General features: G+C 41.5%; 1 protein-coding gene across 9 annotated transcripts in view; it reads left to right on the top strand.

Annotated features, from left to right (window-relative positions):
* LOC121317984 (glutamate receptor-interacting protein 1-like) overlaps positions 1 to 19,306 on the top strand; it is a 152,702-nt gene that overhangs the window by 120,134 nt on the left and 13,262 nt on the right. For 7 of the 9 annotated variants that reach the window (XM_041254109.1, XM_041254103.1, XM_041254104.1 and 4 more), the window contains exons 3-14: positions 436 to 571; positions 1,997 to 2,142; positions 3,461 to 3,544; positions 4,090 to 4,165; positions 5,427 to 5,572; positions 7,663 to 7,810; positions 8,348 to 8,517; positions 9,987 to 10,139; positions 12,286 to 12,441; positions 14,664 to 14,850; positions 15,653 to 15,798; positions 18,041 to 18,121. In XM_041254109.1, the coding sequence (XP_041110043.1) occupies positions 436 to 571; positions 1,997 to 2,142; positions 3,461 to 3,544; positions 4,090 to 4,165; positions 5,427 to 5,572; positions 7,663 to 7,810; positions 8,348 to 8,517; positions 9,987 to 10,139; positions 12,286 to 12,441; positions 14,664 to 14,850; positions 15,653 to 15,798; positions 18,041 to 18,121 (1,629 nt within the window). The remainder of the gene's footprint in view (positions 1 to 435; positions 572 to 1,996; positions 2,143 to 3,460; positions 3,545 to 4,089; positions 4,166 to 5,426; positions 5,573 to 7,662; positions 7,811 to 8,347; positions 8,518 to 9,986; positions 10,140 to 12,285; positions 12,442 to 14,663; positions 14,851 to 15,652; positions 15,799 to 18,040; positions 18,122 to 19,306) is intronic. The other 2 variants (XM_041254111.1, XM_041254112.1) reach the window with 1 other exon arrangement.

Raw genomic sequence — 19,306 nt, forward strand, 5'->3', positions numbered from 1 at the left:
TAGTGTAACTGCAGTAACTGAATAATGTAATTAAAATCAAAGCCTTTCACAGCTATTTGAGTATCTCTTTCATGTTTGTGTTAAACACAGTAACATTCAGGATTGCAGTGTTCTTTCATACCTCAAAGATGTTTGTGGTAATTAAAATTATTCATCTACTTGTGGTCATTGCAAAAATAATTATGTACAGAAAACTGCTTTTTGGAACGTAATCAGGCAACGTTTTAGACCAAGCTGAACTTTTGTTTTGTGTTGGCAGCGAGATGCATATTCCAAATAACAGCAGTGCTGCTACAACAAACTAGCCATCAGCCTTTCAATCCCATGTAGTCAACTGTGCATTGGGAATGCTATGGTAGAAAGGCAGCCCACATTGAGTTAGAATACAGCATGACCTTCTCCCAGCCTAACCTGACACTCTTGTTCTTTCCACAGATGAGTTCAAGGGCTCTACAGTAGTGGAGCTGATGAAGAAGGAAGGCACCACCTTGGGGCTGACGGTGTCTGGAGGCATCGACAAGGATGGCAAGCCCAGAGTGTCTAACCTGAGGCAGGGGGGCACCGCTGCTAGGTAACCGCGTCTGTCGCTGTGGGTGGAAAGCGTTGCTAGGTTACCAGGTCTGTCACTGTGTGTAAAGAGAGGTGCTAGGTACTCTTGTCTGGTGCTATGTGTGGAAATCGTTGCTAGGTTACCAGATCTGTCGCTGTGTGTGAAGAGAGTTGCTAGGTTACCAGGTCTGGCGCTGTGTATGGACTGGGTTTTCAAGGCTGCCTCGGTGAAGCGGTAGGGCCTGTTGGCAAAGACAACACTGGTGCTAAAACACAAGGACTGTGAGTATGCTCTCCAGAGACGAGAATACAAGAATACTCCGGTCTCATCTCACACTCATCACTCATCTGTCTTTTTTAAATGCAGTTATAGCCATTAATAAATCATCTGTCTACATGAAAAATTGCCCCTTTGTTTATGCGAGTGCTCTGAATCTGTTTCTGCAATCTGTCCTCCAAATACCAAGTGCAATAAGCTTTGACTCCTTTACTTTTTATATCAATTATTCATTGGTGTATAAACAAATTGAGAGAGAGAGAGAGAGTTGCATCAACGTGCAAGAACAAAACAACTGCTGTGTATAGAGCTCTGCAGACCAGTTCATGATCCAGAACATGCTTTCCCATCAAATGAGTCAGAAGAGCTGCTGTGTATAGAGCTCTGCAGACCAGTTCATGATCCGAACATGCTTTCCCATCAAATGAGTCAGAAGAGCTGCTGTGTATAGAGCTCTGCAGACCAGTTCATGATCCAGAACATGCTTTCCCATCAAATGAGTCAGAAGGTGTCTGCTAAGTTTCAAAAACTAAAAGTGCAGCTATTTAAATAAATAAATAAATAAATAAATAAATAAATAAATCAAATGCATACCAATGCGGAAATGCACAGTTGAGTGACACTCACTCCCTATGTCTGTGTTTAGCACTTTCATTCATTTCTAGACAGGTATTTCACTAATAAGCACATGCTTCCTCTTAAGTGTGGGACACATTCCATCTTTCTTACCATCAGAGTTAAAAGAAGCTACTCTGTGATGTCTAATTTGTCCACAGTGTATTGGACAAGGAGTGTGCAAAGCAGGTGTTTGTATATACAGCCTTGTGATAGGAATCTCCTACCATACAGAATTAGCACAGCAGACAGATACAGAGGCACGTTACTGGAGGACGGTACAGAATGCTCCGGATGTGCTGACAAACGCGTCCCGGTGTATTGAAACCCTGACTACTGCATGTAAACACTACAATCCGTTGTCCTGTACTGTGCACTGTATTATGACTGGGGCTACTGAGTGCCATGGTTAAGTCAAATATAATGCTGGAAGTACACTTAGTTCCATCTGGAAATCCTGTAAAGAGACATTTGAACCTAATGTTTGATGGCAGACAGTACTGATGATCTGTTGATCCTCCCATTTATTCTCTCACGTCTTGTTTTCGTTTACAGAAGTGACCAGTTAAACGTCGGCGACTACATCAAATCGGTAAACGGGATCAACCTGACCAAGTTTCGTCATGACGAGATCATCAGTCTCCTGAAGAACGTCGGGGAGAGAGTGGTCCTGGAGGTTGAGTACGAGCTGCCACCAGTCTGTAAGTCCTGATGTGCAGAGAGCGGCAGGGAATCCACGCGGCTGGTACTGCAGAGCGGATAAGAAGGGCGCTCTGCGTTTCGGGAGATTTCACTGTCTGATCGCAGTCGGATGCGTCAGTCAGTCACTACATTTGTTTTACTGTTTTGTTTCCAAAGAGACTGTCTCCAGTGATAATTAGATTTTCATTCTGAGAGAGAGAGCTTTCTTTGTGTCTGTGGAAAGAGAAAAAAATGAATTGGCAGCAGGCATCTATCGACTTGGCACGATATTATTATTATTATTATTATTATTATTATTATTAGTTTAGTCAACAATTATTTTTTAAATTATTTTCTCCATATTTATAATGTCCAATTATTATTTAAGCCCGGTTCACCGCTACCACCCCTGCACTGACGCAGAAAGCAGCAAAGATGAACACACTGTCCTCCGAAGCAAGTGCTGACTGCTTCTTTCACACACTGCGGACTCACCAGGCAGCCACCTCATTACGAGGGTCTCTGGTGCGCAGTGAACCGATGACACCCTGGCCGACCTAATCCCCCCCCCCGCCCCCGTAGATTTACAGCCTTACAAAAAAAAAAAGGTTGAATGTTTTGAATTTCTATCTGTTCATATTTACTTCACAGAGAAACTGCCCTTTTTACACTATAAGCATAAGAACAGAAGAACAGAAGAAAGGTTACAAACCAGAGGAGCCCATTCGGCCCATCTTGCTCGTTTGGTTGTTAGTAGCTTAGTAATCTCAGAACCTCATCAAGCAGCTTCTTGAAGGATCCCAGGGTTCTGTGAGAGATGTATTGTATAATGCAGTCATCTGGAGCTCTCGGTTTTGCACCAAGAATAGCCATGCAAGACAAATATAGAATTCAGCATGCTATGCTGGGTGTTACCTGGGTGTACTGCAGTGATGGCATGCCACCCTGCGGTGTACTGCAGTGACGGCATGCCACAGTGAATTCTATATTTGCATGGCTATTCTTGGTGCAAAGCAGAGAGCTCCAGATGACTGCATTATACAATGTCTCTCACAGAACACATACTAAAGTTAGTGCATTTTAAAAGCTCTTTACTGTGATAGTTGGTTGAATAGTTGATTTTCAAGCTGTGGTTTGCTTTGGTTAGCCCTGTACGAGTGAGAAGATCTGTGCCTGCAATCTGTTCAAAGTGCTTGCAAACTGTTCAAAGTGCTTGCAGTCTGTTCAAAGTGCTTGCAGTCTGTTCAAAGTGCTTGCAGTCTGTTCAAAGTGCTTGCTGGTTGTTAATATGCCTTCTGTGTTTTCTCACGTTGCACATCCTCTTTGCTCTCTGTGCAGCTGTGCAAGGATCGGGCGTAATCTTCAAAACCGTCGAGGTCACTTTACACAAAGAAGGCAATACCTTTGGATTTGTTATAAGAGGTATGTTTGTTCTATTCTATAGAAATCTTTCAATTTTTGCAGTACAACCCTGATTACAGGGCAACACCGTCTGGTAGACACTACCGTACAGACAAGGTGAGCTACCAAGGTGAAAGGTGCCGGTGTGCCTCAGTTCACATGTTTATTTACCTTTTCAATGTTTTGCCTTTTTCTTGTTTCTCTTTTTAAAAGCTTCACATTCTGTATAATTGTGTTCCAGATGTCTACCAAATGGTAGTGCTCTGCAATGGAGCTTCCTGATTGGTGGAAGTTCTGATGTAGAACCCTTATAACATTGCATTGCAAGTTACAGGCAGTGCTACATTCTCGAGATCAACCTTTTTTTTTTACTTTGCCATTTTTTAGTTCATATCATTTCACCTGATTTGTCCCTGCACCTCCCTTCTTCAAGAGAATTGTGCGTAGAATTGATTGTGAACTAATGTGTATTTACTTCTCTTGCCTTTATTCTCCAGGGAATATAGAACAGATTGTGAATGATGTTTATATTCTTTACTTTCAAACGACTGCTTTGTCTTCCAAAGGGGGCACCCATGAAGACAGGAACAAGTCCCGCCCTGTCGTCATCACCACAGTTAGGCCCGGAGGCCCAGGTGACAGGTGAATCTCACTTGCTAAGTGTGGGGCTGCTAAAGATGATGTAAAGAAACTAGTATTGCGTTTTATAAGGATTCATGTCCAAACAGTAATTAAGAATTTAAAAATAGTTCCCTTTATTGCTCCCAGCATTCAACAGTTACTCACATATTAGACATTGTCATTAGACATTACAATGTAGCAACTAACTATTGCAGAAGTCAGGCATCGATCGGTTTACCTTTCTCATGGGAGAGCGTCGGCACTCACCTTCAAGCAAGAGTACTTGGGTTGCATCTCAAACAGTGTCTCTCCTGTGCCTATTATATGCCATCATGAAGCTGTGAGCTATAAGCTTGTCGTGTTGCCAACTGGTTTTTGCTGACTTGCTAATTGTACTTTCAAAGGAAAGTAGAACTCAACCGAAGCACTGTGGAATATGAATTGTCACATAATTTTTGTGGCTCATAATCCCATTAACTCACATATGAACGAAGATTACTTTTTTTTTTTATTTGAAGAGCAAATTGATATCAAAGCAGTGCTTTACCACACAGCAGCTGGCTCTTTGAATATATGGAAATTCCATATTAAAAACATTTCCTCAGTGATTACTGCTTTGCGTTTCAGCCTTGGAGAACACATTACAAGTCATCTCATTTTGACGGTTTTTACATTAGGGGAATTAAATGGATTACAGTGTTTTTCCCTTGGTTCTCTAATGTCAAATTGCAAAAGCTATTGTAGTCTTCCGCCACTATTTAATCTGCTAGTATTTCCTAAACGCCAATGTTATTTGAGATGTTACTGATGTGTAACCTTCGATGGCTAGAGCAACATTGTAACATATACAGTAACTACGTAATACTCGTTCTCATTTATATTTTTAGTACTTCTATTTAGTTAAACTGAGGAAACTAAAAAATGTCATCTTGTATTTAAATGTTTTTACTTTTATGTCTTTATATGCTTTTATGAAAGGTTCCCACAGTAAAAGCACAGCAAAGTATAATAAAGCACAGTGAAAGCATTGACAAGCATAGGAAAGCATTGCCAAGAGTAGCGAGTTATGGTAAAGCATATTACTAAAGATGGCAAAGCAGGCTAAACCTTGCTAAATGCATAGTGTAACAATGGAAAAGCATGGGGGGGAAACTGCAAAAATGCTGTGCAGAAATACTCTGATAAACTTGTGGAACGGTTCCATATTGCTGAATTGACTTTATCTTTGTCTTTGACAGTAACGTGTTGGAATCTGTTTGGATTCACATTCCTGTCTTTCCAGAGAAGGAACCATTAAGGCAGGAGACAGGCTGCTGAGTGTGGATGGGATCCGGCTGCACGGGACATCCCATGCGGAAGCCATGAGCATCCTGAAGCAGTGTGGCCAGGAGGCTACGCTCCTGATTGAGTACGACGTGTCCGTGATGGGTACGTTGTGAAGGAGAGATCCGCTTCACAGCCCTCTTCTGACTAGGATACTGGTAGATACTGATCAGGTGCTGGTGTACTGTCACTGGGGTGACTGTTAGCATTGCTCATCTCTCTGGATTCACGAGACTGGAAGTGCTGCCCCAGACTCATTTCAGACTGGATGTATTACTGGCAGAGCTGCACAAACCGCTTGTTGGGATCAAAGCTCTCTACTGGTCTGGGTCATCGCTGTTGATTGGGAATGGATTACCATTCCAAGTGAAACAGCTGTGAAGAAACAGCTGCTTGGATTTGTGTGGATTGCTGTTGCCCACAGAGCCATAATCTCAAATCCAAGCAGCTGTTTCTTCACTTGTGTGATTTGCTAAATCAGCCCAATGAACACTGTGTGTTTTAATCAAAAGCTTCCTAAGTTGAGCACCCTTGAGTGTTTTCTATTTATGAGTGTAACATTATTCTTGGAAACATAGATCCCAAACAGAACAAGCACAACCTACGCGTTCCACTCTATTAAACAGTTTCAGCAGTTTCAAGCAGCGGCTGCTGGAATATACTGTTTCTTTCTGGAATGAATTTTGCTGTGCTGTTAAAATTAATAAAAATGAAGACGTCCAGCACTCTGCACAAACATTCATCAGCAATGCTTCTCGTAGAATTCCACAGCCAATAATTCAAGGCAACGCTATGAGCTCGGCAGTCACGGTGGAGGTATTCTAGTGATTGAAACATCTTGAGTAATTCATGGAGCGCTGATTCATTTTTCATAAGGCTGCTTGACTCCCAGCTGCATATAGGCTCACTCTTGTCTATCAAGGTTCTGTTATTGATAGGTTTCTCTGTATCCCCCTCCCTTCTGTTATTCATAGGTTTCCCTGTATCGCCCTCCCTTCCGTTATTCATAGGTTTCCATATAGCCCCTTCCCTACTATTATTGATAGGTTTCCCTGTAGCCCCTTCTCTACTGTTATTGATAGGTTTCCCTGTAGCCCCTTCCCTACTGTTATTGATAGGTTTCCCTATAGCCCCGCCTTTCTTTTAGATAGGTTTCCCTGTAGCCCCTCCCTTCTGTTATTGATAGGTTTCCCTGTAGCCCCTCCCTTCTCTTATTGATAGGTTCCCTATAGCCCCTTCTTTCTTTTAGATATGTTTCCCTGTTGCCCCTCCCTTCTCTTATTGATAGGTTCCATATAGCCCCTTCCTTCTGTTAGATAGGTTTCCCTGTAGCCCCTCCCTCCTGTTATTGATAGGTTTCCCTGTAGCCCCTCCCTTCTGTTAGATATGTTTCCCTGTAGCCCCTCCCTTCTCTTATTGATAGGTTTCCCTGTAGCCCCTCCCTTCTATTAGATATGTTTCCCTGTAGCCCCTCCCTTCTGTTATTGATACGTTTCCCTGTAGCCCCTCCCTTCTCTTATTGATAGGTTTCCCTGTAGCCCCTCCCTTCTATTAGATATGTTTCCCTGTAGCCCCTCCCTTCTGTTATTGATAGGTTTCCCTGTAGCCCCTCCCTTCTGTTATTGATAGGTTTTCCTGTAGCCCCTCCCTTCTCTTATTGATAGGTTTCCCTGTAGCCCCTCCCTTCTATTAGATAGGTTTCCCTGTAGCCCCTCCCTCTCTTATTGATAGGTTCCCTATAGCCCCTTCCTTCTGTTAGATAGGTTTCCCTGTAGCCTCCCCTGTCTGTTATTGATAGGTTTCCCTATAGCCCCCTTCCGTCTGTTATTTCAGTTGACTTTACCCATGCACCCACCATTTCATTGTTATGAATGATGATTGTTTAGAATGTATTCTCCATTTGCTTGCGCTGGTTGAGTGTGAATAGGACTTGTTCTGTCTATGGCCTCTTTCATACCTCTCTGCTTACCACTGTATGGCTATCAGGGTTCACCCTGGTTGGCTTGCTACATGATGAATGCATGCAATCTCAATATTGCCAGATGGTGGTGTTCAACAGAATGTTCACCCTTCCGCATTTACTGTACCATACTCACAATTGCATTCAGTGCTATTTAAATACAGATGAGATGCCTTGTTGTTAATTGGGGATAGTGTAATGTATTGTAGTGTTGTGTTTTTGTTGCTTCTGATAGATACAATAGCAACTGCTTCTGGACCTCTGCTGGTGGAAGTTGCCAAAAGCCCAGGCTCCAGCTTGGGAGTTGCGTTAACTACCTCAATGTACTGTAACAAGCAGGTCGTTGTCATCGACAAGGTCAAACCTGCAAGCATTGCCGACAGGTAATTATACAGAGCTTTGAACCCTTGTCACAGGCACTGTACTCGAGGTGTGCCATTTCACCTAACTGAAGTTGTATTGTCTTTTAGTAAGTAGGATTTTCATATTCTCTTCCACTAATGAGAGGTTTTCACAGATATTGTGATGAAATGTAATCTCTGATGCATGCTAAAAAACCAAACTGTCTAGCACAGTGGAATATCCATTTAGTTGTTTATTCCACTTGTTGGTTTTTGGTGTCTACAAGGTGCATGCAGTCCTTTTAAAACATGTTTTCCACTTCTTCAACCCTCACTCTGCTGGGTTTGTTTAGTAAGTGAGGTGTTATTGAAAGGTCGTCAGTGCAGTAAGTGATGTTTTGCTCATAGTGCCAACATTGCACCTTTGAATTTGAACGTTCTTACTTCTCTTAGAATTTTTTTTTAACTTTATTTAATATAATAAGTAATGTTTTTGATAAAAGACAATCAAAACCAGGTGCTAGATGAGGGACCTTTTCCATGTGAGTGCACTGGCTGGATATTGTTGAACCCATGTAGGTGTGGTGCACTGCACGTCGGCGATCACATCCTGTCCGTCGATGGCACCAGCATGGAGTATTGCACTTTAGCAGAGGCCACCCAGCTCTTAGCCAGTACCTGTGAACACGTCAAACTGGAGATCCTCCCTCACCACCAGACCCGGCTGGCTCTCAAAGGCCCAGACCACGGTAAGAACCCCCCATGACACTGTGGCAGAGCTGAGCCAAGCCAGAGGCAGGGCAGAGGACACGTGTTGGTATTATTATTATTATTATTATTATTATTATTATTATTATTATTATTATTATTAATATTAAAGCTTCTTCCAAGGGTTTTATAGTTATCATTCTGTTTCTTTGCTTATTTTACATTATGTTGCCCACAAAAATCCTGGCTTCAGAAAGTGTCTTTATTATTTTCATGCTCCATGCTGAATGTTGAAAAAGTGCCTTAAATTACATTGAGGGTCCACTGCAGCACCAGCTCCCATCCTGCTGCTATCTGATCCCTAGGACAGCCCTCTACACTGTTACAAAAGACTATTTCAGTGTTCTATCCAGAGATGAGATGATGAGAGCTGTGGAGAAGCTGGCTATGACAGGGCTGTCAGATTTGAGTCTTCCAATGCCTCCCAGTGGCTTTCGCATGTCTGGCAGGCAGCTACAAACAATGAATGGATTTGCTAAATGAATGCTGCTGGGAAAGGGAAAGAGAAATGTACGTGGAGAATCCAAGGCAACTGCAGACAGCTGCAAAAAACGGGGGTGGGGAATTAAAAAGAGTATTTGTTTAGTGTGGGCCAATCAGGGGGCTGTATTGCATTCACCAGAGGACGTTTAATTCTGTGTACAGATGCTATCGACACTAGGAACCACGCAGGTCCTTCAGTTTGTAGAATATTCCGTAATTAAGAAATAGAGACCCCTACAGCTAATCTTGATAGTGATATCAACGTGTTGGTTGCTGTGGTCCTAGCAGGTTTCATAGTCCTAATCATAATCTTCCGGTTGTGTTGCATGTTGTATGGTTCACAGGGGACAATGCTCTTGTGACTACATTATAAAACCAGCTGGAACTGCAGCAACCAAGCTTGAGCAGCAAGCAGCTTCCTGTTACGTTTTCATCTTTGTATGTTTCATCTTGATGTTTGTAATCATTCTGAGTGGTTATTATTGCAATTCAAGAGATGCTGTTCAGTTATGGTTGCCTGTCATGTACATATGTAATGTACAGTAGGCTCAATCAGTCTTTTATTTGTATGTGGCAAAGCCAGGGTATTGCCAGAAATGCAAAAACTGTGGCTGGTCTTGCCTCTGTTACAGCCCATATATCTGTGGCAGTCCATTATAACTGAAGAGAAGCTCCTGAACTCAGTCCAGCAGTGTAATCCAGTATTTGAAAAATCTCAATAAGAACCGCTCAGAGTGATTGTAAAGAGGATATAAGAGGATAATAAAACAATGAAGAAAATGTGATTTGACGCTACTTGCTTTTTGATTTTAAACCGCAGATGCGACCCCAAAAACACTAATTTATTTAATGTTTCCAGTTTCCGCTCACTTAGTTACCTTTCCCTGTTCTCTGGTGCTTTTTGTTTTGTTGTCTTGTTTTTCTTTTCTTTTGGTCTGCGATACCTGTCATCCCTTCATGTGGACAGTCAAGGTGCAGAGGAGCAACAGACAGCTCACCTGGGATTCCTGTGCCAACAACAACAGCAACTTCCTCACCTACCAGCATTATAACACCTTCCACCCTGACCATAGCAGGACGCAAGCCTTGAAATACCAGAAACACTCTCCAAACAACCTTCGTAATGTTCCTTGCTTTTTTCCCTCTCCTCCTCCTCCTCCTGTCTCTCTTGCAGAGTGCCTTTCTCTTTTATAAAACAGATCGCTACTAACACGCCTGGTTAGGGATATTGTACCTGGAATACAACAAGATCTCATGTCCAGTCCTTTCCAAAACCACCGCTCAGAGGAGCCCTTGGCAGTGGGAGCAGCGTTGTCAGTAGTGCTCTTTTCTTGAATGAAATCAGATGAAAGATGGGTTGGTTTGGTCAGGCATACACAACCAGGTTTTAGGAACACAAATTAAATCTTGCCGCTGAATGTTCTATAGAACCTTATGGGTTTGTGTCGCATGGCAGAGTCGTTGTGCAATGTGAAGCTCAGGGGCACAGCAGCCTGGATGCTGATAGCTGGAACAAGTAAAGGGAAGCACGCATTTACAATGGCAAACCGATGTGTTTTACACTGTATAATGCATCTTAAAAAGCCCTATTAAGAGTTCCCCTTTATTCAAGACTTAGTGCGGTGCTATATAAAAATAAAGATGATTATTATTATAATTATTATTATTATTATTATTATTATCGTTATTATCGTTATTATTATTGTTATTATTACATGTGTTCAAAAAATAGAGTGCTTCCTGCTGTCTAGTCATTTCCTGTGCTGAAGATCATAAGCAGTGGACAGAAAAGGGATACCCATAAGCAATATCCACCTGCGATTCTGTAGAATTGTATTTCAAATATTTTAATATAGGACTAGAGCTATCTGCAACAGAAGAAAAAGGGGGGGCAGTATTGGATGCTGCTAGTGCTAATATGAGGGAAGAGAATTGATTTTAAAATGATAAAATGGCTTTTGATATAAAACTGAATTCATCTTCCATGGCTAAACCCTAATGGACCTCTGAGTCTGTTGCATTCCAATGACAATGTTGTGTATGCTAGCGTGGTGTTCTTCATATTGCATCCTTCACAGTGAAGCATTCAAGAGCAGTCACTGCCTTCTCATTTTACAAGCTGCTGCTCATTAGCCATCATGCAATTGTCTTTTTGTTTTCTGCTCTAAATCATTTCAATTTTTTTTTTGCTACTTGAAGGATATTCCAGTTTTCTTTCTGGTGGTGAGGGGGTAGTGACATCAACTATTTCAGAAACGGCTGAAAGTTAGGTTTCATTTGCCTGTTCAATTAGTAAATAATGCATTCTCCAGACAGTAAAACACAAACGTGTATATTTTCAAAGTCTGTTGCACATGAAACTATTATTGTGTGTCTTGCATTTTGTTGTGCTGTGTAGCAATAATTTAACAGATGTTTGTTTTTGTGGTTGTGTTTAAAAAAACGGTATTGTTGCTTTGTCTAGAGCAGAAAAACAAGATGATTAAAGGCAGTTGAGCGGTAAAGTGACTAACTTTATCAATCATAATTTGCTGTACCAATAAATGCATGCATTCATGTGCCCAAGGCCTGTGTGTATAAGGCAGGTCTCTGTGGAATGTGTACTGTGTCCAATTAGACTTAAATATTTGATGGTTTAATACAGTGTATTAGATTAACTGTGATATAAAGCCACTAACTTTTCAAGACCTCAAAAGTCTCTTCTTTAGGTGCAAGTAGAAGTTTAAGAAAAAACAATGTTCTTGCCAGGTTCTGGGTTAGGGTTAGGGTTGCCATTGAAGAGAATGGAAGTGGTCAGCTTCCTCTACCGAGAACAGCAGAATGCATGCTGATCTGAAAGCATTTTTAGCAGGTGTTCAGGAGAGAACATGTAGCTGTGTCAGCCCCAGAACCCTGCAATTGCCTAACTAGAGCAGGGATTTAAAAAAAGGAGATCTGAAGCCATGCATGCACAATACTTGCGTGTGCCTTTTGGTTATTGTGTTCCTAGTACATGATGGACATTTCTTGAAATGGGCTTGGCAGTACGCAGCACGTTTTCATTTTAGATTTTGCAGTTTATACAGTAATTGCCAGAAAATGCCTTACAGTGGTTAAGTGCTTCAGTACTCACATTATTGTGCTGAATAATGGTACCTACTGATCCCGTTTGAAGTGTAGGTTAGCGATAGATTGACGGGTAGATAGATTGATGTAGGAGTCCGTGTCTGTCTGCTTGTGCTGTATGATGGGACTGACTGTGTGTTGTGGATCCTCTCTCCCCCCAGCTGTGGTGTCGTTGTCCTCCTTCTCTCCTGCCTCCATGAGTGTGTACAGCCTGAGCTCTCTGAACATGGGGACCCTGCCTCGCAACCAGTACCCCACCAGCCCGCGGGGGACCCTCATGAGGAGGAAGCTGAAGAAGAAAGATCACAGGAGCTCCTGTATGTCAGCCCTTCACTACTGCTTCTGCAGCACGCCCTTGTGGTGCTGCTGGTTTATTAAGCGTGCGCGCACACACACACACACACACACACACACACACACACATATATATATATAGCAGGTGATTCTCACAGTGTCTGTTAAAGCTGGTGTAGAATGGTCCACCTGGGATGGAGTTGCCTACCCTGCTCTTTATAGCGTGGAGTGGAGTTGTTTAGACAGTGAGAGCTCTGGAATACTGGCTTTTTGTTAGCTGGTGAACATACTGTACTGTACATGCCTGCTAAATGCCTGTGTCATTTAAAAGAAGTGGCTTGTATTGTTTTGCTGAGCTGCAGATTCAATCTGTTGACAAGTGTACTGGCCAGTCACAGCAGATCAGGATTGAGGTCTGTGATACGGGACTCTGCTTACACAGGCTCTGTTGACAGCGGTGCCCTTTCTGAAGACAGGGCCTCAGATAATGTCATTGTGAGGCTGCATGAGAGATGGAAAGCCAGAGACCAGGGAGCGTAGGAGCTCCACAATGGAGGCTTTTCTAGGTGTCAACCCCTGAATTAAAATTATTATTACTATTATTATTATTATTAGTAGTAGTAGTATTAGTATTGTTGTTTTAATATGTAAGCAATGTATGTGCATTGTTAAAGTGATTGTAGCTAAAAAAACAATAAATTAAAAAGCAATTCCATGAATCTCAGGTCCTTTGCACAAGCTACATACTGTAGGTCTCAAATGTGCAGTTTTGAAAGCGTGAAACGCATGCTACAGCAAGCATTCATTTTAACCCTGATATCTGGTACTACAGTGCCTCAGGCTGAAGAAAGTGTGCATAATGAATGGCACAACAAGTAAGATTAATTCTCTTGTGAGCTACGATCACTTTAAATTGCACTTTATAGTAACTATTTCTCTTTTTTTTCAAATGTTCTAATCTATTTTTGAATTTATATTAATGACATGCTAAATTGGCAGCTTTTTTAATGTGTCACTGGCATTCTTCAGCTCTGGGCTTTTAGTGATTTAATGCAGCAGGGTAGACATTTCCAGATTCAGCAGGTTCACATTAACATAATGTAATTGTCAGCTAATGTTCCGTGTTGCTTGATATCATTTCCATACAGTGCCATTACCGCTAGTAATACTGCTGGAGAAAATCCAATCAAATAGAAACGCACTAAAGGAAACCATCGTGTTTGGAAGACCTTGATTCTGTAGTATAAGCCAATGCAATTTCATGCCTTGGGTGAACTTTAAACCTCAAAGTATTTGGAATTAAATCTAAAAAAGGCTTTATTATGAGAAGAACAGTTTTATAATGCAGTTAACGGTCGTTTTACATACAGGGTCATTTACACCGAAAAACATCCCTAACTTTGTGAAGGCTGGCATGCATCAGGATTTGTTTGTGGAAATGCAGCATAGCTAATAATCGTAACAATGGCATGTCTTTCTAACAAATGGTGCTTGGTGATGTCAGACCAGTAAATACAGACTCAGTGCTGTGAGTGAATGCGCTGCGGCACAGATTTATTGCAAACTAAATGTTTTAACAAAGCAGAACAAAACACTGATAACCTAAAATAAATGACCAAAAGAAGCAGACACACAAAACAAACAAACACTAACCCCAAAACAAGTGTCATGCTGGTCCTCCCAATTATAAATGGATTTCTCTCCTCATTCCCGTTCTCCACTCTGAACACCCAGCTTCGAGTGTGAGAACAAAGCAGCGTGAACTATTTGTGCATTACCCATGCCCACATACCAATATACATTTTAAATAACCCATGCTGTTAACCCAAGCCATACAAAATAACACAAAACACACCAGGGGCGAGGAGTACCTGTCACATGCCCGTATTAAGAAATCGTTAACCGGCTAGCAGTAATTGAATCATGTGGCCCATTTGGTATTAGAGTGGTTAGCTGACTTTATAATGGCCTTCTAGTCCAGGCAAGCTACCAATAATTTCTATTCTGGTAATAGAGAATTTCAGAAACATGTATGGCATGAATACAATCAAGTAGTAGGAGTAAAAATGTTTTTTTCTTTCAAATGGCAGCATTTGAGATGAAATGAGCATGAAATATAAAGTAACAATAGGCCATAAGAATAAAGTCCTTGCTTGAAATAAGTAATTCCATTGGGCAGTGAAAAGGCTTTTGCTCCCCCCTGATATTCTCTCTCTCTCTCTCTCTCTCTCTCTCTCGTGTCCAGTGTCTTTAGCCTCCAGCACTCTGGGTCTCTCCGGGCAGGTTGTCCACACAGAAACCACCGAGGTTGTCCTGGTCAGTGACCCCGTCACAGGCTTTGGGATCCAGCTGCAGGGTGGAGTGTTTGCCACTGAGACCCTCTCTTCTCCACCTCTCATTGCGTACATGGATCCCGACAGCCCTGCAGAAAGGTGAGGAGGTGTTGATGAAGCCAGATTTAAAGCTGTACCGCACCTTTAAGCAGAAATGTTAGTTGTTAAACTCAAGCGATTCGTAATAATAATTTCATGGCGTACTTGAGAGTTTGGACCTTTTATGAAGTATTGGAAATCTATCTATCCAGAGCTACAAAACATGATCAAACACTCAATGGAAGATAATGCAAATGAAATTATTTAACAAACATTGATTTTTGAAGATGTTTAGAGTGTCATAGCTCTTCTTTTAGTTGTGTGGATTTGTCACTTTTTATTAGAGCTTGTCTGTTCTTACTGTATATCTTCCAGAGGGAGAGGAGATAGCAGAGGTCTAGAGCTGATTGCTAGGGGGATAGTCTTTCCCAGTTAATGATGCTCTGTGGCTCGAAGGGACAATTCTGTCTTTTCTTAAATCAAGAGATCTAACGCCAGCCCCACCAGCTTTCAGAGGAAAATGTCTACCTTGTAAAGGACATGAGGCCATTGTAGGACTGTCTGACCTCCCAATGCTTTACTGTGACTTGACAAGAGCAAACCTTTTGTGAGTCTCACTTAGTGTCAGAGCTGCAGTGACAGCCACGTGTATGTGAACCGTGTCGCAAAATATCAGTGACTAGCAGGAGCATTCAGATAATGCAGAACTCATAGAAAATGTTTGTAAAATCAAACATTGAAAAGCTCTTTTGGAATGCTGTGTAGAAACAAGGTTTACAAATGCAGGCTAGAGCGATTTAGTTTTTGTCTTCATGCTAGCAAATATAAATGTCAAGGTGTTGTTTGCCTCTGTGATGAGCAGGTGTGGGATCTTGCAAGTCGGGGACCGGGTTGTGTCTATCAACGGGATCCTGACGGAAGACAGCACCCTGGAAGAGACCAACCAGCTCCTCCGAAACTCCAGCATCGCCAGCAAAGTCACGCTGGAGATAGAGTTCGACGTCGCCGGTATTTGCATTGCAAAATAATTTCCCTTTTAAAGAGGATTTATCTTCAGATGACATTTATAATTTTCAACTCTGCCAGCCCCTATTTATATAACCAGAGATGGAAATAAGACTCCTATTGCACAGCAGTTTCACCTATTCCAGGTTTAATTAAGAACTTGATTAGCTCAGGTGTGTTCTGTTAAACCTTTTTTAATGCGTGAAATATAGAAAATAGCTGAACCATTTTTTCCATTGCTTTACGTGGGGAGAAAACCTCATCCACATATAAAGACTAGAAGAGAGGGTTTTTTTTTTTTTTTTAATCTGTCCCCACATGAAAGGGTTGAACTCATAGTAAAACCAGGAAGGGATCAAACTGCTATGCAATGGGAGTCTTTTTTCCACCCCTGGTGACTACAGTGGCTTGCGAAAGTATTGACCCCCCGTGGCATTTTTCCTATTTTGTTGCCTTACAACCTGGAATTAAAATAGATTTTTTGGGGGTTTGTATTATTTGATTTACACAACATGCCTACCACTTTGAAGATGCAAAATATTTTTTATTGTGAAACAAACAAGAAATAAGACAAAAAAAACAGAAAACTTGAGCGTGCATAAGTATTCACCCCCCCAAAGTCAATACTTTGTAGAGCCACCTTTTGCAGCAATTACAGCTGCAAGTCTCTTGGGGTATGTATCTATAAGCTTGGCACATCTAGCCACTGGGATTTTTGCCCATTCTTCAAGGCAAAACTGCTCCAGCTCCTTCAAGTTGGATGGGTTCCACTGGTGTACAGCAATCTTTAAGTCATACCACAGATTCTCAGTTGGATTGAGGTCTGAGCTTTGACTAGGCCATTCCAAGACATTTAAATGTTTCCCCTTAAACCACTCGAGTGTTGCTTTAGCAGTATGCTTAGGGTCATTGTCCTGCTGGAAGGTGAACCTCCGTCCCAGTCTCAAATCTCGGGAAGACTGAAACAGGTTTCCCTCAAGAATTTCCCTGTATTTAGCACCATCCATCATTCCTTTAATTCTGACCAGTTTCCCAGTCCCTGCCGATGAAAAACATCCCCACAGCATGATGCTGCCACCACCATGCTTCACTGTGGGGATGGTGTTCTCGGGGTGATGAGAGGTGTTGGGTTTGCGCCAGACATAGTGTTTTCCTTGATGGCCAAAAAGCTCAATTTTAGTCTCATCTGACCAGCGTACCTTCTTCCATATGTTTGGGGAGACTCCCACATGCCTTTTGGCGTACACCAAACGTGTTTGCTTATTTCTTTCTTTAAGCAATGGCTTTTTTCTGGCCACTCTTCCGTAAAGCCCAGCTCTGTGGCGTGTACAGCTTAAAGTGGTCTCCGCTGTGGAGCTTTGCAGCTCCTTCAGGGTTATCTTTGGTCTCTTTGTTGCCTCTCTGATTAATGCCCTCCTTGCCTGGTCCATGAGTTTTGGTGGGCGGCCCTCTCTTGCCAGGTTTGTTGTGGTGCCATATTCTTTCCATTTTTTAATAATGGCTTTAATGGTGCTCCATGGGATGTTCAAAGTTTCGGATATTTTTTTATAACCCAACCCTGATCTGTACTTCTCCACAACTTTGTCCCTGACCTGTTTGGAGAGCTCCTTGGTCTTCATGGTGCCGCTTGCTTGGTGGTGCCCCTTGCTTTGCTTAGCCTTTGGTGTTGCATTGCACACAGGTGGACTTTATTTAACTAATTATGTGACTTCTGAAGGTAATTGGTTGCACCAGATCTTATTTAGAGGCTTAATAGCAAAGGGGGTGAATACATATGCACGCACCACTTTTCCGTTATTTATTTTTTAGAATTTTTTGAAACAAAACAAACGACATTTTTTTCATTTCACTTCACCAATTTGGACTATTTTGTGTATGTCCATTACATAAAATCCATATATAAATCCGTTTTAATTCCAGGTTGTATGGCAACAAAATAGGAAAAATGCGAAGGGGGGTGAATACTTTCGCAAGCCACTGTATGGTGTAGGAAGCGCTGGCAGAGTCAAAAGGTCATATTGTCACATAATTTGAATTTGAATGAGTATCAAGTCTAATGCATACATGCTACACAGAGGAGCTCAAAGGATTAACATTTGCTGTTGAAGGCAAACTTTAGAAAATATACAAGATAACCTTTTAATTAAATAACCCAGACCTGTTTTTCATCTTCTTGTGAAGTTTCTAAGGTGTCTGGTTTTCTCTTGTGTTTGAACCTGTGCTCCTCTCTATCTTTTCTCCTCAGAGTCTGTTGTTCCTAGCAGTGGCACGTTTCATGTGAAACTCCCTAAGAAGCAGGGAGTAGAGCTGGGAATCACCATTAGCTGTAAGTGTCTGCTGTTGTCTTCCTGAATGAATCATGCTCTGCACTGACATCTTACCCTACTGGAAAGGGTCATTACTTTTGTTACTACTGTGTATTAAAAAAAATATATATATATAAATGTATATTTAAATGTATATATTTTGACTTCATCTATAACTGTTAAACACTCAATAGAGCTAAATGTAGAATAACAAAGAAACTTTATAAGTTCAGTGACAAATGTTTGGACAATTGTCAAAATAGGCAAATTAGTAGTTTGTCTAACTTAATTGATGACTATAATAGGCCACTCATGAAGTTTATTTGAAACAGTAAGAGAACAAGAACACATAGCTACAAATGGTAAAATGCATGAGACTTTTTTAAAAGTTGTTTAAGATGCCTAATTAAAGCACAGTGGTCTAACATTCACACATAAGTGTGTATTGTTTCTATCACTGATTACTGACTGAAAATTGAAATTCACCCTCTGAGGTTTTCATGCAGGTAGGTATATAAAAGATTTAAATGACAGATCTTAGGGTTGTTCTAATATATTTGCACACTACTGTATTTAAGGCTTTTTCTGTACATGCAAATTTTATGTTAGCAGTTTTTGCAAATGCTAATGCTATTAAATGTAGTTGTGCACAGCCTATATGGCATGTGGTTATGTACTCGCGTCCTGTAGATTGTGCTGCTTACCCGAGGGGGGTAATAGGACACTCATTGCAGAGCTATTTGAGCTGTGAGCTTTGTTTGCCCCTCCTGAGTATATCCCTGGTGACCAGCATTCTGACCGTCCCTCTGCTTTAGAGTTTGGACCTATCTGTGTAGAGAACATCTAATCCAGTTGTGGTGAAAGGGCATTGTTTGTTTAGCACAGTTTGTTGGGTGCGTATCCCAATATGGGGGTATTCGGAAGCGGTCCCTCTGTTTGGTTGCCTCATTTTGATGTGGCAAGTGGGATTGGGAACATTTCTGTTGGAACGTGAATTTTATTTTAGCAATACCCAACTTCACTGCCCTTGGTTTGCAGAGTTTGGGTCCGATTGTTTCAGGGATCAGTGCATGAGCTGATATGGGACATGTATTTATTTATTTATGTATTTCATCTTTTATCGATGCTGTGATAATTTGGTATCAGCTGATTCACAGGGCTTGTTAAAAGGTGAAGGCATTTCCCTTATTATCTTATATACATCC

This window comes from Polyodon spathula, chromosome 7, assembly GCF_017654505.1.
Source record: "Polyodon spathula isolate WHYD16114869_AA chromosome 7, ASM1765450v1, whole genome shotgun sequence".
Classification (NCBI taxonomy): Eukaryota; Metazoa; Chordata; class Actinopteri; order Acipenseriformes; family Polyodontidae; genus Polyodon; species Polyodon spathula.